At 34.4% G+C, this 21,921-nt stretch overlaps 1 protein-coding gene and 1 long non-coding RNA gene across 7 annotated transcripts in view; both read right to left on the reverse strand.

Moving 5' to 3' along the window:
- LOC102599410 (uncharacterized) overlaps positions 1-15,116 on the reverse strand; it is an 18,380-nt gene extending 3,264 nt beyond the window's left edge. For 2 of the 6 annotated variants that reach the window (XR_001474698.1, XM_006357123.2), the window contains exons 1-2: positions 14,030-15,116; positions 12,799-13,059 (exon numbers count right to left, since the gene is read on the reverse strand). Coding sequence is in view for 5 of the 6 variants with exons in the window: in XM_006357123.2 (XP_006357185.1) it covers positions 12,817-13,059; positions 14,030-14,629 (843 nt within the window). In the remaining variant the exon portion in view is untranslated. Of the gene's footprint in view, positions 1-4,963; positions 5,002-5,876; positions 5,896-6,064; positions 6,097-8,898; positions 9,121-12,798; positions 13,060-14,029 lie in introns of those variants that run through there. The other 4 variants (XM_006357121.2, XM_015313295.1, XM_006357122.2 and 1 more) reach the window with 4 other exon arrangements.
- Positions 15,117-19,348: 4,232 nt separating this feature from the next.
- LOC107062554 (uncharacterized) lies at positions 19,349-20,445 on the reverse strand. Its single transcript, XR_001474699.1, has 3 exons — positions 20,121-20,445; positions 19,874-19,998; positions 19,349-19,479 (listed from the first exon to the last, which is right to left on the reverse strand). It is a non-coding gene; the product is annotated as an uncharacterized lncRNA (long non-coding RNA).
- Positions 20,446-21,921: the final 1,476 nt, after the last annotated feature.

Here is a 21,921-nt window from a genome sequence, read left to right on the forward strand (position 1 = left end):
CAGATACTTGGACACCGTGTAGCCTAACAATCTCTTTAATATAGAACCCTACATAGTCTTCGACCGTAAAAGTAGCCCTGACCGGTAAGAAGTGGGCTGATTTTGTTAGTTTAACAATAATTACCCAAATAGAGTCAAACTTGCGACGCGTTCGAGGTAACCCTGCAATAAAATCCATATTAATTGCTTCCTACTTCCATAAGGGTATGGATGTCTCCTGAACTAGCCCAGCAGGCTTTTGGTGCTCAACCTTCACCTGTTGGCAGTTAGGACATTGTGCCACAAACTCAGCAACGTCCTTCTTCATCCCGTGCCACCAATAGATCTCTTTAATATCATGGTACAACTTCGTTGAACCAGGGTGAATGGAATAACAGGAATGATGTGCCTCTTCCATAATCCAATGTCGAAGCCCTGCAACATTCGAAACTCACAATTGACCGCTATATATGAGGACTCCATCTTTTATTATATCAAATGCTAAAAACTGCTGATGATGGGCCTTGGCTCGGAGATGCTCTATGCCAGGATCCTCTTGTTGCCGTGATTTTACCTCCACAACTAGAGATGATACGGTTGTGTCCTGAATTATGACCCCACTATCGTCTGCCTCTAACAATCTGACCCCAAGCTAGCTAACTGATGAAGCTCTCGCGCTAGCCCCTGCTTTTCAACACCTAAATAGAACAAACTACCCATAAATCTTCGACTAAGGGTATCCGCTACCACATTTACCTTTCCTGGATGATATTAAATATCCACGTCGTAGTCTTTCAGTAATTCAAGCCATCAATGTTGTCGCATATTTAACTTCTTCTGTCTAAAAATATATATAAAACTTTTATTATCTGTGAAAATGTCAACATGAATGCCATACAAATAGTGTCTCCAGATCTTTAACGCATGCACAACTGCATCTAACTCTAAATCGTGGGTCGGATAGTTCTTCTCATGTTTCCTTAACTACCTTAAAGCATATGCGATAACCTTGTCATGTTGCATTAGAAAACATGCCAACCCAATACAAGAGGCATCACAGTACACCATATAGCCCTCTGAACCCTCTGGCAATGCTAAAATTGGTATTGATTTCAACCTGTCCTTCAGTTCCTATAAACTATGCTCGCAAGCCTCAGTCCACTAGAACTTAGCCGTTTTTTTTGTCAACTTCATTAATGGTGCTGAAAATGAAGAAAACCTCTCTACAAGCCTTATGTAGTACCCAACTAATCCTAAGAAACTACGAACCTCAGTCGGATCATGGGTCTGCGCCATGTCTATATAGACTCAATCTTTTGTGTATCAATCATAATGCCGGAATCTTATATGATATGGCCTAGGAAAGCCACAGAGCTCAACCAGAACTCACACTTAGAGAACTTTGTGTAAAGTTCCTGCTCTCGAAGAACCTGAACGATTGCTCGCAAGTGATCTTCATGCTCAGCTTTTGAATTCGAATAGACCAAAATATCATCAATAAATACAATCATAAACGTATCTAGATATGGCCTGAATATGCTATTATCAGGTCCATGAACACTGCTGGGGTATTAGTTAATCCAAAAAACATTACCAAGAACTCAAAGTGTCCATATCTAGTTCTAAGGTTGTTTTTGGAACGTCTTTCTCCCGAACTCGTACATGGTGGTACCCTGATCTTCAATCAATCTTTGATAAGTACTCAACACCTTGTAACTGATCAAACAAGTCATCGATCCTCGGAATGTTATACTTATTCTTTATAGTCGCCTTATTCAGCCGTCGGTAATCTATACACATTCTTAGTAAGTCAACTTTCTTCGTCACGAATAACACTGGCGCACCCCATGGTGAAACACTAGGCCTCATAAAGCCTTTATCCAGCAAGTTTTTCAGTTGATCGTTTAACTCTTTTAGCTCAGCATGAGCCATTCTATAAGGAGGGATAAATATGAGTTGTGTACCTGGTAGCACATCGATAGCAAAATCAATTTCCCATTATGGAAATACATCTAGAAACTCATTAACTACCGGAATAGACTGAAGAGTCAGTGGTTCTGCATTTATATCATGAACGCGAACAAGATGATAAATACAACCCTTAGTTATCATCCTCCTCGCCTTAAGATAGTAAATAAACCTACCTTTCGGCGTTGCTGTATTGCCTTAGCATTCCCGAACAACCTCTTCTGGAAAGTGGAATCTAACAATTTTTGTACGGCACTCAACATTAGCATAACAAGACTCTAACCAGTCCATACCCATAATAACGTTGAAATCGACCATTTCTAACTCTACGAAGTCTACAGAAGTCTTTTGGTCGATAATTTCTATCGTGCAACCTCGATAGACTCTCCAGGCAATAATAGACTCACCAACTGGCGTAGATATAATAAAGGGTCGATCTAATGACTCTGCTACAATACATAACTTCCTAGCGATAAATGGAGTAACTTAAGACATAGTAGATCCAGGAGTTATCAACGCATAAACACAATGGGAGCAAACAATCAACGTACTTGTCACAACATCTGGTGATGACTCTAAGTCTTGTCGGTAGGCTAGTGAATATATACGATTCTGGCCACTACCAGAACTAGATGTTCCCTCTCTACCTCCACCTCTACCTCTACATGTTGGAGTTTGAGGTCCACGCCCTGTAGACTGTGCTGATGAGGAGGAACCTACTGACCTGGTCAATTGACCTATACCACCCTGACCTATGGTTGGGCAGTTTCTCCACCCATGGCTCTCCTGTCCACAAGAATAACAACCTATGGAATCCTGCATGCACCTCCCAAAATGCATCCTACCGCAAATAGCGCAACGCGGCGGGGGTGTCCTAGCCTAGCCTGAACCTCTCAGCTGCTAAGAGCCTAATGCTCGTAAACCCTCACCTGGGCCTGACTGTCCCTGACGATCAAATCTACTATCCTGGAACTGTTGTGGTGGAGGTCTAAGTAGCCTAATAGAATATCGAGGTCTGGGACCAACCTGAAAATCTCCCTATGACACAACGGGCCTATCCTTCTTCTGTCTCTCTCTCGAGACCCTCTCACTCATATACTGCAGATGTCGGCGATCCTCTATTCCCTAAGCAAAGGCCTGAATTAGCAAGATATCCATATTATCATTTAGTGTAGTGGTAGAACAAGCGTCGATATAGTTTGAGTCTAGCCTTTCCACAAATCTACGCACCCTGTCATGCATCGTATCAATAAATACTGCTGCATATCTAGCCAATGAATCAAATCTCAGCCTGTACTCTAGGACACTTATGTTGCCTTGTCGGAGGTTCAGAAACTGGTCCACCCGGCAATCCCTAATCTCTTGAGGCAAAAATGATCTATGAAAGCTTCTGTAAAGCTATCCTAAATGGGTAGAGTTGTATCTTTTCCCTTAGATCTCTCCCACCTTTCGTACCATAATACTGCAACATCGCGCAATCGAAATGCTGCTAACTCAACTAACTCAGTCGTTGAGGTGTGCATAACTCTGAAGATCCTATGAAGCTGATCAACAAAGTGCTGAGTGTCCTCTCTGCGATCTATCTTTGTAAACTATGGAGGATTCAAGGCAAGAAATTCATGGACTCTCGAACTTCCAGGCCCTTCAGAAGGTCTAGCAACATCTGGCGCAACTAGGTAGCGATGTGCAGCTACTAACTGTGCTAACGTACATACTGCACTCTTGAAATCCTGGTTAGATGGAATAGAAGGAACTAGAGGTGGTACTGCTGGTGGAGCTGGGGTCTTGTAGCCCTTAGAGGCTTCTAAAGCGGTGGAGAACCTATAAGGAGCGGAGAAGATGTCTCCCCTTGGGTCTCATAATGAGCTACCTCCATCTGTGGTACATTGTCGGTACCCTCGCCTACAGCTGTATCAAGCCCTTGGCTAGCTGTGGTCTCTCTGGTGTCGACCATCTCTATCTGCATACAAATATCAACTATAAGCCAGAAAACTCAACCATTAAGACACTGCTCTATAGCACGAGGTGAGCAAAAGAAGGATAGTCATTCTAACATGCCCGGTAGCTTCTTGTTTATTGAATGTGGTGCACAACACATTTATAAACAAGACTCTACTAGACACGGCTTGCAGACTCCCTAGGATACGACGTTGCTCTGATACTAAGTTTGTCACGTCCCAAACTCAAGGGGCGCAATTGACTCCTAATGTCAAAACTCAGGCCTGACCCGACCATGCTGACCAATTTACTACTAGCGCATGGCAGCCACACGCAATCAAGAAAACAAACAAATATATTTCAGCTTAAAAGTAAACTCTCAGCCGGCAAGGCCCCTGTCAACAAATCTATAAAAGAGACAGCTACTCCCAAGAATTCATATAAAGAAATAGTCAACTAACACAGAAGTCCTGATTGGGCCATCGAGGCCACTATGATATCTATACAAAAACTGAAAGCAAGCATATATCAAGACAATACATCAAACAGCTAACAAGCTTCAGCAAACCAACAAACTAGGCCAACATGGCCATAACGTAGTTGTAAACACCACACACTAGTCTGCAAGCCTCTAAGAGTAGTAAAGATTGGCGGGACAGGGCCAAACAAGTATATCTCAGCTTAAAACTAAGCCCTCGGCCGACAAGGCCCCTGTCAACACATCTACAAACGAAACAGCTACTCCCAAGAGTTTATATAAAGAAATAGCCAACTAGCACAAAAGTCCTGATTAGGCCGTCGAGGCCACCATGATCTCTATACCAAAACTAAAAATATGTATATATCAAGACAATACATCAAACAACTCATAATCTTCAACAAACCAATAAACTAGGCCAGCATGGCCATAACGTAGCTACACACCCCACACACTAGTCTGCAAGCCTCTAAGAGTAGTAAAGATTGGCGGGACAGGGCCTCAGCCTACCCATAAAAATATATATAACAAAAGCTAACAAACCTCCAAACTCTGGCAGCTCCGAAGGAAAGGGGCTAGCCAACCGGATAAAAGTCAATCCTGCTGCTGAGGAGGTCTACTGGGTCGTCTGTCGGGACCTGCATGCATGAATGCAGTGCCCCCAGGTAATGGGGAGTCAGTACGAAATAATGTATAGAGTATGAAAGGCAATAGACTATGAGCAGTTATCCTAATATACTAGAATAATCCGATAAATAGATCAAGGATAAGATAAGTGTACCGACCTGCTCCTAAATCTCAACTAATCAAAAATAATAAAACAACAACCTAACCAAACCCCCATAAGCTCGACATGTACAAACAACACACAAGACCACCAACTCAGGGCCCCCATAAGCCCAGAAGGTGCCAATCAGGCTATATACCCCTATCGGTAGTCCCCTAGCCCCGTAGGCAGTCATATAGACCTCTTAGGCAGCACATAGCTCTCTTAGGCATCAACATAGCTTATACAACTCATAGCCTTTTTAGGCAACAACAAGGCCCTGTAGGAAGCACATAGCCTTCTTAGGCGTCAATATAGCCTTGTAGGCAACTCATAGCCCTTGTAGGCATCAATATAGCCTCGTAGGCAACTCATAGCCCTCTTAGGCATCCATATATCCCCGTAGGCAGAACATAACCCTTTTAGGCATAGATCACATTCCTGTAGCTAACCATAATAGCCCCAAGGGCATCAATAACAATCCAATCACTAAAAGTGAACAATTTAGTTATAAGCAATCTATACAAATAGCCTCAAAGTCGTGTCCAACATAGGGACGCTACTAACTGAATAATAATCCCGACAAGGGAGGATGATATCAACTCGAGCAGCCAACAATTAACAATAATGACTACAAGTATAACAACCCAATTACATTGCTCTTAAGCATTAAGTAAACATGCCGTAAATAGGGAATAGCCTTAACGTACTTTTTTTTTGCTGAATTCACGTGGCCTAACGACTTTACTCACAACCCCCCTCGATACTACAACAAGGCAGGACCATAATCAGCACAAAAGAATAGAGGATACCACGATAATCTGATAAAAAATATGTATTTCCATCGTAAATAATTGTTTGCGACTTATCAAAGCTAAAGTCGATGGAGGAAGGGTCTTACCTTGATTTTAAGTTCGTAATACACCTCAAAACTTTAAAATATGTCCAAACCCCTGCTGTCCACACACTAAAGTACAATATGTTAGAAAATTGATAAAATAAATTATACCATGTTGATGAGCTCAACGTGTAGAACAACTTTTGTCAAGGACTTAAGTCACGAAAATCTGTAACTTGGCTGATCCTAGAAGTGGATTTTGTGAGTTTTCTGGTTATTCACTAAGAAAAATGAAGGAAAACAGAAGAAGAGTCGAATAAGATGATATATATAAAGTTCCACCGGCCTAGGGGACCCACCTTGCCTGCCTACTTGCACAGTCTTGCAAAAACGCGAATATCTCTCAATTCTAGAGTTCGTATGAACGAACGAGTTGATGCGTTGGAAACTAGACTCGTAGACCTTCGATTTCATAGGTTGTGGAAACAATATCTTTATAGATTGGGAGAAAATCTCTGAGACATTTGACCCAAATTTCAGACAAATCTTTAAAAGAAATTTACGGTAACTTTCGCCAGTTTTTATTTTGCCAGTTACCTAACTTCAAAACTTAGGATACAACCCTTGAACAGTTAAAATACCACATAACACATCATTCTTAATTTATTACCCACCCTCCTGGTCTTTCCACAAAGATACGAGTCAAGACGTTTCGAAAAGTCGGGGTGTTACATCCGTAAATTCGTTCTTCATCTTCTTCTTAGTTTGTGCCTTGAAATTATTATCTTTTTCTTCTCAGTAATTTCATTCCTTTTAAAAAAAAAAAAAACTTCTCCTCCATTATCTATATATAATCTCCCCTTATCCCAACCCATTTCCTCCATCTTTTTTTTCCTTTTCTATTATGTACTTTTTTATTTCTTCTCTATTTTACGAGAAGTCATTATAACTGTAGCAGGAGATACAAATATAAGAATTTCACTTTTTCGAAATATTCATCTATATTTTAGTTGGAGAGGATCCGATAATTATAAATTAAATAATTCAATTATTTATTTCTCCTCTAGCGGATATAGTGCAAAAGAAGTGTGTTAAAGAATGACAAAAGTTCCACATCGGTGGTTAATGAGATGGGTGGACTCCTTATAAGGCTTGGGCAATCCTCCTCCCTTTGAGATAGCTTTTGAAGTGTGAGTTAGGCCTAAGACCTAATCTAACAAAGTGGAAAAAATAAGTATTGTGAATTTTGTATTATTACTGAATGATGGATGAAATAACAAATTTGATTTTCAAGAAAGAAGAAAAACCTAAGTAGTGTACAAACCCAACATAAATTACATGTTTTCTCAAAATTTGTGTGATGATGAGGGGTGGTCTATGGAGGAAGAGTGAGGAGGAAGAAGTAGGAGCGAAAAGAAAATCAATGGAGGGTGGTGGAAGATTGCAGAGAGAAAGAGTGAGGAAGAAGAAAAAAGAGAAAAATTCACCAAAAGAACTCCTCAAATGCGCTTAAAATTGGTGTTGCATAATCACTATGCTGAGTTAGCAAAAAGTGTCCAAATGACACTGTGAAGCCCTACATAAAGTGTTTAAAATGAACAAAGTTCAATTAAAGTATCTAAATGAAATTTTGTGCCAACTATAAGGGGTCATCGATGAATTCAACCAAATTCAATACTTTACAAATGTAATTAAAATTCAAAATCATTCACCGCCAAAATTATTCTTGTAAATCAATCGAAGATGGCTTTTATATATAGGCATGAATATGATATCCATGAATGTGAAGGTCCAGTCAAAAACGTGGAAGGTGTGGCATATGTCAAGCCTACCCTACTGTACAACTTATCTAAGACATGCATGTACTCCACCATTTGCATTGGTCATAAAAATCTCAACCGATTCAAGTTTTAATCTATTTGAAGAGAACTTTTAATTGAGTTCAATTTAATTTTTAATTATAACTTATTTTAAGACTTTTTATTTGTATTGATGTAATGTATGTTCCTATATTAAAAATATGAATTACTATTTATTTTTAACTTTTTAGAATTTATTTATCCATTTGTAATTTTTTTGAATAAAAATTCTTAAGTTGAAATTTAAATTATGGTTATAAAAATTAAATAACATATTAAAATTATTGAGATTAAGCGGATCAAATTGGACCAGTCATGACCTAACCCGATTTTTAGCATATTTGAGTCCAACCCATTTGAACCCAAAGTAAAGTTGGGCAGGTCATTATTCAATCCAATTTATGTTTCAACTCATTTTAATATCTTCAATTTCAACACAACCCACCAATTGACACCCCTACACATAACCAACATTATTTTTCTTTTTATATAGAATTTCTCTGACTTTTTCTTTTTTCAGAATGAATTATAAATGATGCAACAGGGTGTTACAAATATTTGAAATATGCTATTATCTTCGTTCCATTTTATATGCGTTAATTTAATTTGACATAAAGTTTAAGAAAGAAATTAAAACTGTCAAAACTTGTGGTCTAAAATAAATTACTCCTTCTGTTTCCATTTATATGTTGTCATTTTAGATTTTATGTCCCTTGAAAAACTATGTAAATTTACCATTGTACCTTGTTATTTAGTATTCTTTTGAAATAAAGTAGTTTTAATAAATGAATATAAATCAATTTATTTTAATTAATTAAATTGACCAATAAATATGAATTAATCATTTAAATTTCCTATGTTGATCAAATTCATATTTTTAAGGCTAATAATTCTCAAGGGTAAAATAAGTAGAATAATGTCATTAATAAGTTGATTTTGTAAATTGACAATATTAAGAATCATCTATTTTAATAAGGACCATCTATTTTTAATAAGGAAGACATATAAAAAAGAACGGAAATAATAGATATATGTGTGACTATAAATAATTTCATCAAAAATAAAATGAACATTTCAAAATTAACTGCTACTAAATATATAAATGTATCATTATTTTTAGAACAGATTAAAAAGGTAAGTCTTATAAACCATAGACAGAGGGAGTATAAAGAAGGCATTCAATCAACATTGGTTGTGGTGCACCGATGAGAGTGTTTCATCCTTAACCAGAGGACTCGAATTCAAGCCCTAAGTATGGAAAAAATCATATTGGGAGCACCACCCCGAAAGGCCCCTACAATGCGCAATCCAAATTTAGTCGAACCTCCTATGTGATTCCGAACACAAGGTGGTCAACCAAAAAAAAAAACATTCAACCAACAAAAAATAAACAAGAAAGAGGTTAAAATAGCAGCGAAAAGAATTTCGATTGGTTCTGATTCCGAAGACATAGGTTTAAGGAACAGGTGACAAAAGCAAGGGACACGTTATACACCGAAAAGCCTTCAGCTTGAATTCTAGGTGACTGCCACGTGTACTATTATCCTTTATCATCTCATACACGAACTTAAAAGAAAGTAAAAACGAAAAACACACAAAAATTTCTTATTCAGAATTTACTACTGGCATATTCATTTTCATTTATAAATAAATAACTATAACTCATTTTAAATCATAAATTTTACGTGAAACACGATATAGAACAATATAGAATGGAGGAGTATATATAAATATGTACTATATAATCTTTGCTCTGTTACTTTAAGGATAGAGCATGAAAATATATATGCCTTTACGCTTTGAAATTTGAATCCTCATCTAATTAAAGCACTATTTAATTACGTTAGTTAGGTAAAGTCTTTAACTTGGCTTTGCACCTAACTTAAGTGCATAAGGGGAGTAACTCTTCCCGGATTAACTTTAATGGAAGCGCAAAAAAGGTCAATTTTTGTTTATAACGGTGAATTTGAATCATGATAAACTATATCTGTTATTTTACATCAACATAAATAATAACTATATTAATCGTGATCGTCAAAGCTCAAACATATGAGAATTACTAACAATTTTATTGACTATAGACCATATTATAGAAGAAGGTAAGCACATCTACATCAACTACTACTCAACTGAATACCGATGACTTACAGCGGATTTTCTCTTTCTATTAAGAATTTCTAAAGAAAAAGTCCCTTGAAAGAGGAAAGAAGGGGCTTTTGATCGAGATGGGTAGAAGAAGCACTGCAAAAACTGTGGGAATTAGGAACTAACTTCGTTCTATTGCCTAGTGTCTGAGCTAACATTAAGGAATAGGCGGGATGCTTAAGAAAAAAAGAAAGTGACTTTGGGACAAAAGAAAAAGCCCTCTTCTTCTCAATACCAATACCTAAAGCTTATCGTAATTCAGTTTTCGCAATCCCTCTCCCCTTTCCCTATCGGTGGAGTGACTGCGTACCTCTATAGAGCTTTCTAATGAAATTAGGAACTAACTTTGTTCTATTGCCTAGTGTCTGAGCTAACATTAAGGAATAGGCAGGATGCTTAAGAAAAAAAGAAAGTGACTTTGGGACAAAAGAAAAAGCCCTCTTCTTCTCAATACCAATACCTAAAGCTTATCGTAATTCAGTTTTCGCAATCCCTCTCCCCTTTCCCTATCGGTGGAGTGACTGCGTACCTCTATAGAGCTTTCTAATGCGTTTTCTGGACATCATATATATGATCATTCTTTCTTAAACAACGCATCAAAACTTGAAAAGCTAGAGGTTGATCTAATTAAAGCGTAGGCACATTTCTGAAACTTTATTGGTTTATAAGAAGAAAGAACCAATAGAACTTCCCAACAAGTACTACTTTATAATGACAGAGTCCCAATATAATTCAGTTCTACAAGAGATTCTCTGAAAAACACAATCCTTTCAATCAATATGTGCTGTTATTTGTACGTGTGAATGCGGTGTGCATAATGATTCAATCTCCTTTTGTGCAAACATATCATTCAATATATGAAAATCACCTAAGTTTTGATGTCCTATATGTTAAGTTTAAATCTTAAATTCGACTCAAAATTCAGAATTGATGAACAAATTCACTTAGAAGTAAAACACTCATTAATTACCGAAAAACTACATGCTCAAACCCTAATAATAAAAAATATATAATTTAAAAGTTTAAAGAATCAGCTTCATAATGTTACCATCAACCTCATAAAGACGAAAGAAAAAAGAAAAAGTTATCATCAACGTAGCTATAGTCTATAACAAAGCATTGTTGTCAGGATAACAGTGTAATATATCTTCAAAACAGTTCTTTTATCACTACTTAATTTACACTCGTTAGAAAGGTTCAAACTGTCCCAATGAAATTACATAATGAATTGCTGAACGTTTCATCATCTATCAATTCGTTTTATCTCATGTGAATTGTTAGTGAATGATTTTTTCTAAGGAACCAGCAACAATAGGCAACTGTCGTCTTATATAGTAAGTAAGTTAATCTAATAAGCTAAACAACATGTTAAAAATATATAATATTTTTTTTTTTAGGACATGATCGGTGTATATATTAAATTCATTTAAATATGAAGTATATATCCCTAAACAAAGAAAAGAACAAGCCAAATTAGCAAAGTAATTTATTTAGTTGCAGCTGCCTGTCCAATAATTTCGATTATTTAATCTAGTTCTTAATTATCTCAACCTATGCAATGATATCAATTCTTGTTACGGATAATTAAATGAAGATATATGCTTTCATTTATTATTTGCAGTAGTGTCTTCATGTACTGAGGGATTTCGACATGGACATACACACATATTAAATATGATTGATAATTGGTCAAAATATTGAAATTCAAACATGTTAGAATTAAACTTATATCATTATATCTAAAAATATAGCTAATAGCAAGTTAGAACTTTATTTCTCAATCAAGTTCTCAAGTGTCATGTCTGATTATAATTCCGACTTGGCCCATCCACAGTCCCTTAGGGATCTTGTCATAGGAAAAATGTTGATAATGTTCAACAATCAACACACACAAATGTTCTTAAGGTGATAGTTCAACTTACAAATAAATATATTTTAAAATCATGTATATATGTAAATGTGATCTACGTCTTCTTCATCGATCCTTTCCCATTAATATTACACAGTTGGTTTTTAAGAACTTTAAATACAAGAAATGATGGATAATTATCAATGAACACACTTTTAATTACCAGAAAATAAACCTGACTTTTCTAGAACGAGCTGATCAACTGCCTGTTAAAAAATCAACTCCCTCCATATATATCAGTTTGATTCAACTGGTTAGTGTAAATTACCTAGTAGAAAGTTTACTAATACAAGTTAGTGTATCTTTTTAGCTCTTACCTATAAATATTTGGCATGCGTCTCAAACATCTAACATATATATATCAAGAATAATTTCACTTGATATACGTTTTTGGATTATTAGATTGAAATTAAAGATAGCAAAGTATGAAATTCACAACTTTGAAGTATTCAAAGTTAAAGTACAAAGCTTCCACTTTAACTAAAACAAAAGAGTGAAGATCCTATATGTTTTTAACATAATCGCCTTCATATTCTTTCAAGATCGATGGGGAATAACATCTCTCCAGCTTCTTTGAAACTTGAGTAATCGAGTTAAATCATTTGTTATATACCTATATTGTCCATCTTATTCGTAGATCGAATTGGTTCAGTGGTTATTTATATGAATTCAAGCTTGAAGAACCAATTTAAGAAGATACAAGGATAATCTTCATAAATTGAAATGAAGTAAAATCAAGTGATTAGATTTCACGATCTCAACAAACTCTTTTTACAATTTATAAGTAGAGATTACACAAGAAGTGCTTGCAAATCCTCCGTTTGCGAAATATTTTATGAACAAAAGAAAGAAGCACAATTACCAATAATAATTATTTAGCATTATATACGTAATAAAGTATTTAGGTAATTTAATTACCTGCTAGTTGCATCCTCATTAACGACCCAATCTAAGAGCAGCTTTAGCATCAAGTCTCCATGCAAATCCTCCAAATTCCATCTTCCATACATCACACGGCATTGTCTGTGAGTTCTTCGTGTACAGTATCCTCACAGTGCATGCAAAAGCTGATGAGTTAGGCAACAATATTTTCTCCTTCACTACCAGCCACGTCACCAGCTTCGGCGAATTTCCAGAACCTTCTAGAGGATCAACCATTCTCCGGTACGCCAGATTCACGAGAAAATGATCAAAATGATCCTTAATATATAAGAATTGCTTTATTTTGATCCTTAAAATATTTTACATGATCCATATGGTCCTTAATGTATCATAGAAAGTACTCATTTTGGTTATTTGCCCTAAAAATAACAGATTCCTCTGTTAAATTTAACACCAACCCCACTAAATAATTAAAACAGCCAAAAGCTTTACTTTCTCCCTCATTCTCCATGTCTTCCCATCAAAAGCTCTGTTTCAGAGAGCTTGTGCGTTTTTTTTTTTTTGCCTCAGTCGAATCCCTCTTCCACTTTTAAGACTTTTACATCTCAAAAATGTGGTTCAAATAATTGAGTTCTGCTTTTGATAAAAGTGTAAAAACCGAGTTCGATCTTGTTTTATATAAATTGTGAATTCGTTTTTACAATACCTTCAACATGAAATTTGCTTGGTTGATGCTTCATCAGCCCCTTGTGGCAAATTTAAAAAGCTGAAAAATGTTGCCCAACAATGTGAAAAACAAACTAATTTTCTAACTAAACAATAAATTTAATTTTTTTTAGAAATCCTATCTTTGAATTAGAGCTACAACAGAGGGAACAGAGGAGGGGTGGAGGAGGGACGGAAGTGGCGAACAGCGGCTGGTTGGTGGACTAGCGGTGGTGCGCCAATAGCTTAGAACATTATGATCGCCGGAGAACAGAGAAGTGAGAAGAAGGAAAAAGGGAAAAATTAGGCTAAGCTTTTCAGCAGATGAAGGAGAAAGGAGCTTTGGGTATTTTATATTTTAGTGGGGCCATTAGTTAAATTTAACGGATGAATGTGTTACTTTTAGGGCAAAGACCAAATTGAGTACCTTTTATAATATATTAAGGACTATATTGATCATGTGGTATATATTAAGGATTAAAATAAAGCAACCTCCATATATTAGGGACCATTTTGATCATTTTCTCTAGCAACCTCCATATATTAGGGACCATTTTGATCACCACTGAACTCTATCTAAACCGTCTGATATCAACCCTGGACACGTGTCAGCCTCCAGATTCTTCATCTTCTCCATGTCCGTACTACCTAACGCGTCTCCCTCAACCAACGCGTTTGTCATCCGGTCTACCAATACCCATGACTCCACCACTCTTTTCTTCTGCATCTCCACCGTCCGATCTATCTGATCGGATCCTACGGGAAAAATTTCACTATTCTCCGATTTCTGAAAATTCATCCAGAAAGGTCGAGATCCGGAATTTTCTAGACTGTTTTTGACGCCGCTACTACTTTCCGGCATCAACTGAAGAGTTAAAACAGCTCCGTTATCCTCATACAGTGAAGATCCGTCTTTATTTGTTTCGTCTTCTTTGTTAGACTTGCACTTGCTACTTTTCTTAACTCTAACGTACTTTCTCTTCGCTCTTCTTTTGGTAACAAGTTCTGTGTTGTTATATTCTGGTGTAGATCCATCAGATGAACCACCGGCGACAGGTTTCGGTGCGATCGGTCGGAATCTTAGCATTATCCGATTCATTATCGTCGTATCGTGCGGTCCACCGGCGTACTTAGCAGCAGGAAAACCATTTCCAGCGTCCATCACAGCTGAGGAGGTCTCTCCAGGAGGTGTTTTTAGACTGAGAAAATGTAATTTGACCGGTTGCCAAGCAGATTATCATAGTTACAGCACAGTGATAGGGGTGAAGAAAGAACACGTGTCTAGGGCAAATTTAGAATAGTGAAGAGCTTTGATTGGTGCAGAGCAATTAGGTGGGTCCTCTGATAAAGTAGCGTATCCAGGGAAATTGGGTGTCCTGATTGGTGTGAAGGGAAGAGCCAATGAGAAGGTGGACACGTATCTCGCACTGAGACAAAAAAAGGTGCCACGTATGTACCTTCTAAGTTGTGAGGACCAAAGTGGTGAATACTTTTTGGTGGGAGGTTGTCATTACTGGACGCGTGTCTACTGGTAGAATAGTTACATTTCACGCTCCTTGCTCGCCCGTGATATTCACCATACTCCCTCTCCGTTTAATTTATTTATCTGATTTTAATTTAATACTCATTTTCAGAAGTAAAAAATACTTCTAAATATTTTTATCATATTTTTACATATATATATTGAATGTAATGAACTATTTTTTTATTTTGTTATTATTTTAAATATGCAATGTAAAAAAAATAATGAATGTTTTATATAAAAATATTTCTCCTGTTTCATTTTGTATGATTTTTTTATTTTTAATATGTTAAAAAAGGAATTTCAGCTTACTATAATTGTAAATAATTTAATTTTAATTTTTTTTTATCTTTAATGAAATGATTATCAACCACATAAATATTTAAATATTGTTTTAGATCATAAATTTCAACAAAACTTATTTTCTTCTAAACATTACACCAAGTTAAAGAGTGTCAAATAAAAAAACCGAGAAGTGAATCAAAAAGAATAATATTTCCTGCGTTTTAAAAAGAATGACTTTCTTTCTTTTTTAGTCTATTTCAAAACGAATGACCTTTTTTTTTTTTTGGTAACATTTTAATTTCAGCTTTCCACGTGACATGTTTAAAACCACAAAATTAAAGGGCAATTTTGTACATTTGATATAACTTTAATTTAGGACCACAAGATTCAAAAGTCTTTTTTATTTTCTTAAATTTCATATCAAATCAAACTAAATTATTCTTTATAAAACGGAGGGAGTAAGAAAAAAATAGTAGGTAATTGGATGGGAATTGTACTGAAACAAATGGTTGATGTTTAGTGAGTGAAGTTAACGCGCTTGTGTGAGAATGTTGTGGTTAATAAGGGTATGGTATTCGGACGCGTGGGGATTTAATTAGGGTGACTACTAGGGCCCAGGTAAATATTTGCGTCCGTATTAGAATCTCAAAATTAAATGTTTGGACATGTTATTGCTGTCTTGGATAGTGAAGGGAAAATAGATGAATGGGTGAAAAGATTGAAAAATCGAACGCTCGTCAGGAAAATTAATTTTATTTAGTAGGCATTTTGCCATGCGATATTATATTACAATATAGTATCATGAGATGGAATCAGCATTTGGACATGTGAGTTTACGCGGATTCCATCTCATGATTCCATATCATGAGATGTGATTCCATTTTCTCCAAAAACCATGATATGAAATTACATGGTAATTTCATATCATGATTTGAGATATTTTAATACAAAAATTAATCCACGAATTTATATTTTGTTAAAATAACCTCACATATATATCTACTAACTATTTATTTCATATGTAAATAAAATTTATAATCACATCATTACTTTTTAAAATTAATTATTCTCACCAACATAACATTTATTATTCTCACCAACATATAATCACTTTAACTCACACCAACCGATTGTTAAAGTGATGAAATATTTATGGTCTATGAGCATGAAAAAATATAGTTGCGGATGATATTGACCAACAAATTGCTCAAAGTAACAATGTTGGTTCGTCTTCTCGATCACATGATCGAGAAATACAAGGTTCAACGTGAGAAAATTGTCCATGCTTGAAGTTGGAGACTTGGAGTTCTTTGTGTGGAAAATAAAAGGCAAATTTAAAGAGAGAAAAAAAATATTTTTGAAACTTGAAAAGTGGGAGAGAAGGAAACTTGAACTTTTGAGGTCTTTTGACTTTAGAACTTTAAAATTCAGCTTCTTCTTTTTTCTGAAAAACGTGTATTAAAAAATTGAAGCCAATTGTGGCCGTTTGGGATCGAACTCGGGACCTTGGTGTTAAAATCTGGCTGTCAAATTAGTGAACCATCCAGCAATTTTGAGAACGGGTTTCATAAGTTTTATTTAATATATTCTTTAATAATTATACAAATAATATATCGAGTTTAATCGGATGATCACGAGTTTCGATGACCCAAATTTGATACATAATTCGCCCCTGGGCTTGACCCATTTCTTAAGGCTCATCCTATGTCAAATTCGCTCGTGTGTGTACACATTATATATGAGTTGTTGTTTCATTCTATATCGATCCCTTTGGGGACCTTAGATAAAATTGAAATAATAGAGAAAATATTAGTATGATGTTTGCGCAAGGAGTGATATAACTATTGGGGGTTTAAATATGAAAAGACTATTGAGATAATTAAGTAGATTTTGATAAGATTCTCGAGATAGGAAATGACAGCCCAGGAATAGGAGTCTAGGATTTTCATTGGTTGCTTCTATAGATATGAAACATAGTGAGACAATTACGCTAGATTTTCTTTAGATTCTATTTCCTAATTTTATTTTATTTTATATTTTAAAAGTTTGCTTACAAATGAAACTCATATGCTAACAATTAACATGTTCAAGATTTAGTAATAAATATTCATAAACTGATTTTATGTGACTATGCCATTGATTTTAATACCCAATAATAAGGAAAATAGTATGAAAAGATTATTCTTTAAACCTAACTATGACTCATCATGGGAAAGTTGGAATTTGAAAGGAAAAATATAAAGCCCCAAAAGTCTGGTAATATGCAACCAAAGGAATCTTCAAAGCTAAACAGTATACTAATGATTATAATTTTTATTTAATTAAAGCTACTTTTTATTGTTCCTTTTTTCAATTATTTTCTTATTCATTCATTTAATAATCAAATCAACTGGAAATTTAGTAATTCACTAAGTTTGGAAAATCAAAATCTTAATGAAAAGTTGGTATAGATATACTAGTATGTACGCAAGTGGAATAACTTGGATTTGATGATATTGATGTTGCTTAATTTTTCAAAATAATGTACTTATTTATAAGCTAATTTTGATAAGATTGTCGGCAGTGGGCACAAATGGAAAATGGCGAAGGGATTATATAAGATAAAAGAAAATGATTTCTCGTCGTTAACAAGGTGAAAGTTAAGATCGAAGGTGACAAATTTAATTTATGAAATAATAAACGGTCTAACCTATTTACGTTTGGGCTAATTATTGACCCGCCAATTTTTTCACTTAACCTATTAAAATTTAGATTTAATCTAAATTAATTAATGAAAAATCTTGTTTAAATATTCTTAAATTTAAATAAAAACAATATTATTTATAATTTATATTAAAATGAATAAGGTTGACAAATATCAAAGGAGGACTGTAGGGAAGGCAGCTGAGCAAAAATGGGGTCAGCAGAAAAAAGAAAAAACAGGCAGTACTTGTGTAATGTGTTGTGTGGTTTTTGAATGGATAAGCATATGACAATATTTTCAAACATTTTTGGATAAAATATCAATAATCTTATCTGGTTAGGTTTGCACAGTAAAGGTCCCCTACTTCGCAGGTTCAAAATTTTAAATTTATAATTAGTTAATTAATTTCATAACATATTATAAAAATTATTAAATTATGTAAATTTTAAATTTATAATTAGTTAATTAATTTCATAACATATTATAAAAATTATTAAATTCATGTAAACTCACGTAACATGTGCTAAATTCCCCGCAACCCCTCTTCTCAGTCTATATATTATGTTGGTGGATAGGACATTTTGCCTTTTGTATAATTACTTGGAGTTTTAGAATTGTTATGTTATATGGAAAAGAAAGCTCAGTTTTATATATGCTTTCACTTTAACAAGGTGGTGGATTCATGAAATTATGGCAATAGGTGGATAAGTTTATGTTATATGCATTAAATTAATTATATAAATATATATATATATATGTATAATTATTATAGGTAATTAGTTGATGATTGGTAAGATAATACTAACTAATTTTGTTATCATATGTTAAAATAGTATAAACAATTTTTATACGAGGCAAATCAGATTTTGGGGTTCTAAATTTTCTCTAGAACTGTTAATTAATATTTTAGGGGTTCACAAATTAATATACATATATATTTAATTAATTTTTTTAGTACATATACAGGGTCTACGAAAAGCTACTGGGTTTGTTCGAACCCACGAACCCTCACCTAGCTCCACCATTGCATGCATTAATATGTAGACATGAATGTGCGTGCACGGCTAAGCAAAATATCTTAATTAATTTAGAAGATTGTTTATATATTGCGCCTAAATAATATTATGCTATTTTTTATAATTTAACACGTCGCAGTATGCTAGATAACTTATTTTCTTAATAACCAATTATTTCATTATTGACAGTGACATGTACAGTAGCTATTTATTATAAGTGACTCAAAAGAGTTCATTCCTTTTACACTTGTCACAGTTTCATTTTTAATAGTCAAATAATATAAATTTAGGTTAATATTATATAATATATATTTTTCATCATAATAATATAAGAATTTTTTAAAAATTATCATAATTTTTGTATGCATTTGAAAATTCAAATTTTGATATTAAAATATTAATTTACTTTATTTAAAAATAATTAAATTGATAACGTACATACTAACCTGCTTGAAATATCTCTATCAAGATGCTGGTTAGCTGGGGTCTTGCCAGAGTCGATGCACCTACATAAACAGACATTATATATATACTATCAGAAAATCTTAGGGGAAAAAATGAACAAACGGAAATATTTATGTTTTTTTATTTTAATTTATTTATCTTATTTTTTAAAATTTATTTCAAAAATAAATGTCTTTTTTTTTTACTATTCATTAATTTTAATTATCTGTATAACATGTTTAAGATTTTATGATTAAAAATATTTAAGTAGCTTTAATTTAACACCATAAAATTTCAAAAAAAAATTCACTTTCTTAAATTTTGTGCTAAGTTAAAAGCAGACAAATAAATTGAGGAAATAGAAAGAGTTGAAAACAGATTCTTCTTTAAATGAATTAAAAAAAAAAAAAAGGTTTATAGAAAGATTATAAGAAGCCGGAGTAACATCTATCTTACTTTTTGCCAAATATGAAGCTTGAATTATTGCAGACAGCTTTACAATTATGGCCGTTTTCTGTCAAATCTCTCCTCTTTAACCCCTCATTCATGCGGTAGGTAGGGCTTTATGATTCATGATTCATCTGAATGTGATACTTAATTTTAACACGAAACATATATAAATTTATAATTTCATATCCCCACCTTCGTACAGTATGAAATAATGTACCATACAATAAAATTGAAAACAGGGCATAGTTTTTACCTGAACTTTATATATGGATATGCCAGTAGCAGAAAGAGCACCGGCGTAGTGCGCCCGCCAATAGATGGAAAGCAGAGGCGTCGGTCGGTTGGCAGCGACGCCCATTTCCAATTTATTAAATAAGATTCGAATGTGTGTATATAAAAAGTAGGAATTGTTTGTAGAGAAAGATATATGGGAGCTGTTAATGGTATAATTTTTTCTTTAGCTTTGAATTTTGGGATATCTCTGTTTCTCTTTAGACATAATGCTGTCTGTCTAGGCAGTGGAAGTTAAAAAGGACAGATTGAGATGGGTACGAGCACTGGCGTTAGCCACATGGTGGTCAGGGTGTCCAGCTGGATATCCTTTATTAGTTGAAAAAAAATATTTTATATACAAGTATAATGATATACGAAATGATTAAATAATATATTTTTAACACTTTTAGCATAAAAAAATGTTATAACCTAGTGATTTCATCTCCTTGAAATGAGAAAGTGCTCGTATGTTCAAATCTCACTAATTCATTGAATACGAGTGACAAGAGATGATAATTTTGAAATCAAATTATTTTTTATTTGATTAGGGATATTAATTAATTTTATAATTATTGATTTCACTATATATACTATAATATAATGATAAGATAAATTATTTTGTATATATAATAGGATAAATTGACATATCAAATATTCTAATTTATAAAATAACTTTATTTATCTCATCTTACCAACTATGCCAGAGTATATCTTAAAAGGGAAAAGCCCCCCAAATGCTTGAAAATAAAAGTTGTTTTGTTTGGGAAGTACCTAGGCTTCCCTATTTTTCTGAAAGCCTCTAACATTAACGACTTTTAGTTTATCATTGATAATCTACATCAAAAGCTATCGGGGTGGTAAATAAAATTTCTCAACGTAGCAGGTAGGACAACACTAGCCAAAGCTAGCCTAAATAACATTCCTAGCCATATTATGCAATACATCAACCTCCCCAAAGAATAGCTAAAAAAATAGATCAAATTCAAAGAAACTTCATTTCGAAAACTACAAACACAAAGAAAAAAATTTCATATGATTAAATAGGCAACGGTGACGCAAGCGAAAGAGGAAGGGGGCCTAGGAGTCCAAAAAGCGGAAACAAAGAACAAAGTCTTACTAGCCAAACTAGCGTGGAGAGCATTTACAAAACCAAACTCAATGTGGGCATCTATACTAATCAACAAATTTTCAGGATCTAACTGCTTCCCTGACCTAAAGACAAAATCAAATCATAGTAAAATTTGGAAAAATATTGGGAAAGGGTGGAAGATATGTAAAGCTGGACTGAAATGATCCATTGGAAACGGGTCGAATATCTCCCTATGGTCTGACATCTGGCTCCCAAACAACACCACCATTAGAGAAATTATAGCAGGTCCCTTAATGCAACATGAATACAACCTGACATTTAAGGACTTCCTAACAAGCAGGGGAACATGGAAACTCGATGTGCTATCACTCGAGCTACTAGAGGAAGTTACAAACCTTATCCATAGCCTCCATATTCCCATAACAATTAACAAAGACAAAACCTCCTGGCTCCATAACAAAAAAAGGTCTATTAACAACCAGCTCATCCTACCAACAGGTTAGAAAAATATACAGTCCTCCTAAGAATAATAACTCCTCATTTAATTGGATATGAGGTCTCCACTGTCCAAATAAAATTAAATACTTCTTATGGTTATGCAACCATGGGAGGCCACCAACACGCCACTATCTAAGCAACTTAGGAATAGAGAAAAATAGTGATTGCCACATATGTAATTCACCCAAAACTA

This window comes from Solanum tuberosum, unplaced genomic scaffold, assembly GCF_000226075.1.
Source record: "Solanum tuberosum cultivar DM 1-3 516 R44 unplaced genomic scaffold, SolTub_3.0 scf00241, whole genome shotgun sequence".
Classification (NCBI taxonomy): Eukaryota; Viridiplantae; Streptophyta; class Magnoliopsida; order Solanales; family Solanaceae; genus Solanum; species Solanum tuberosum.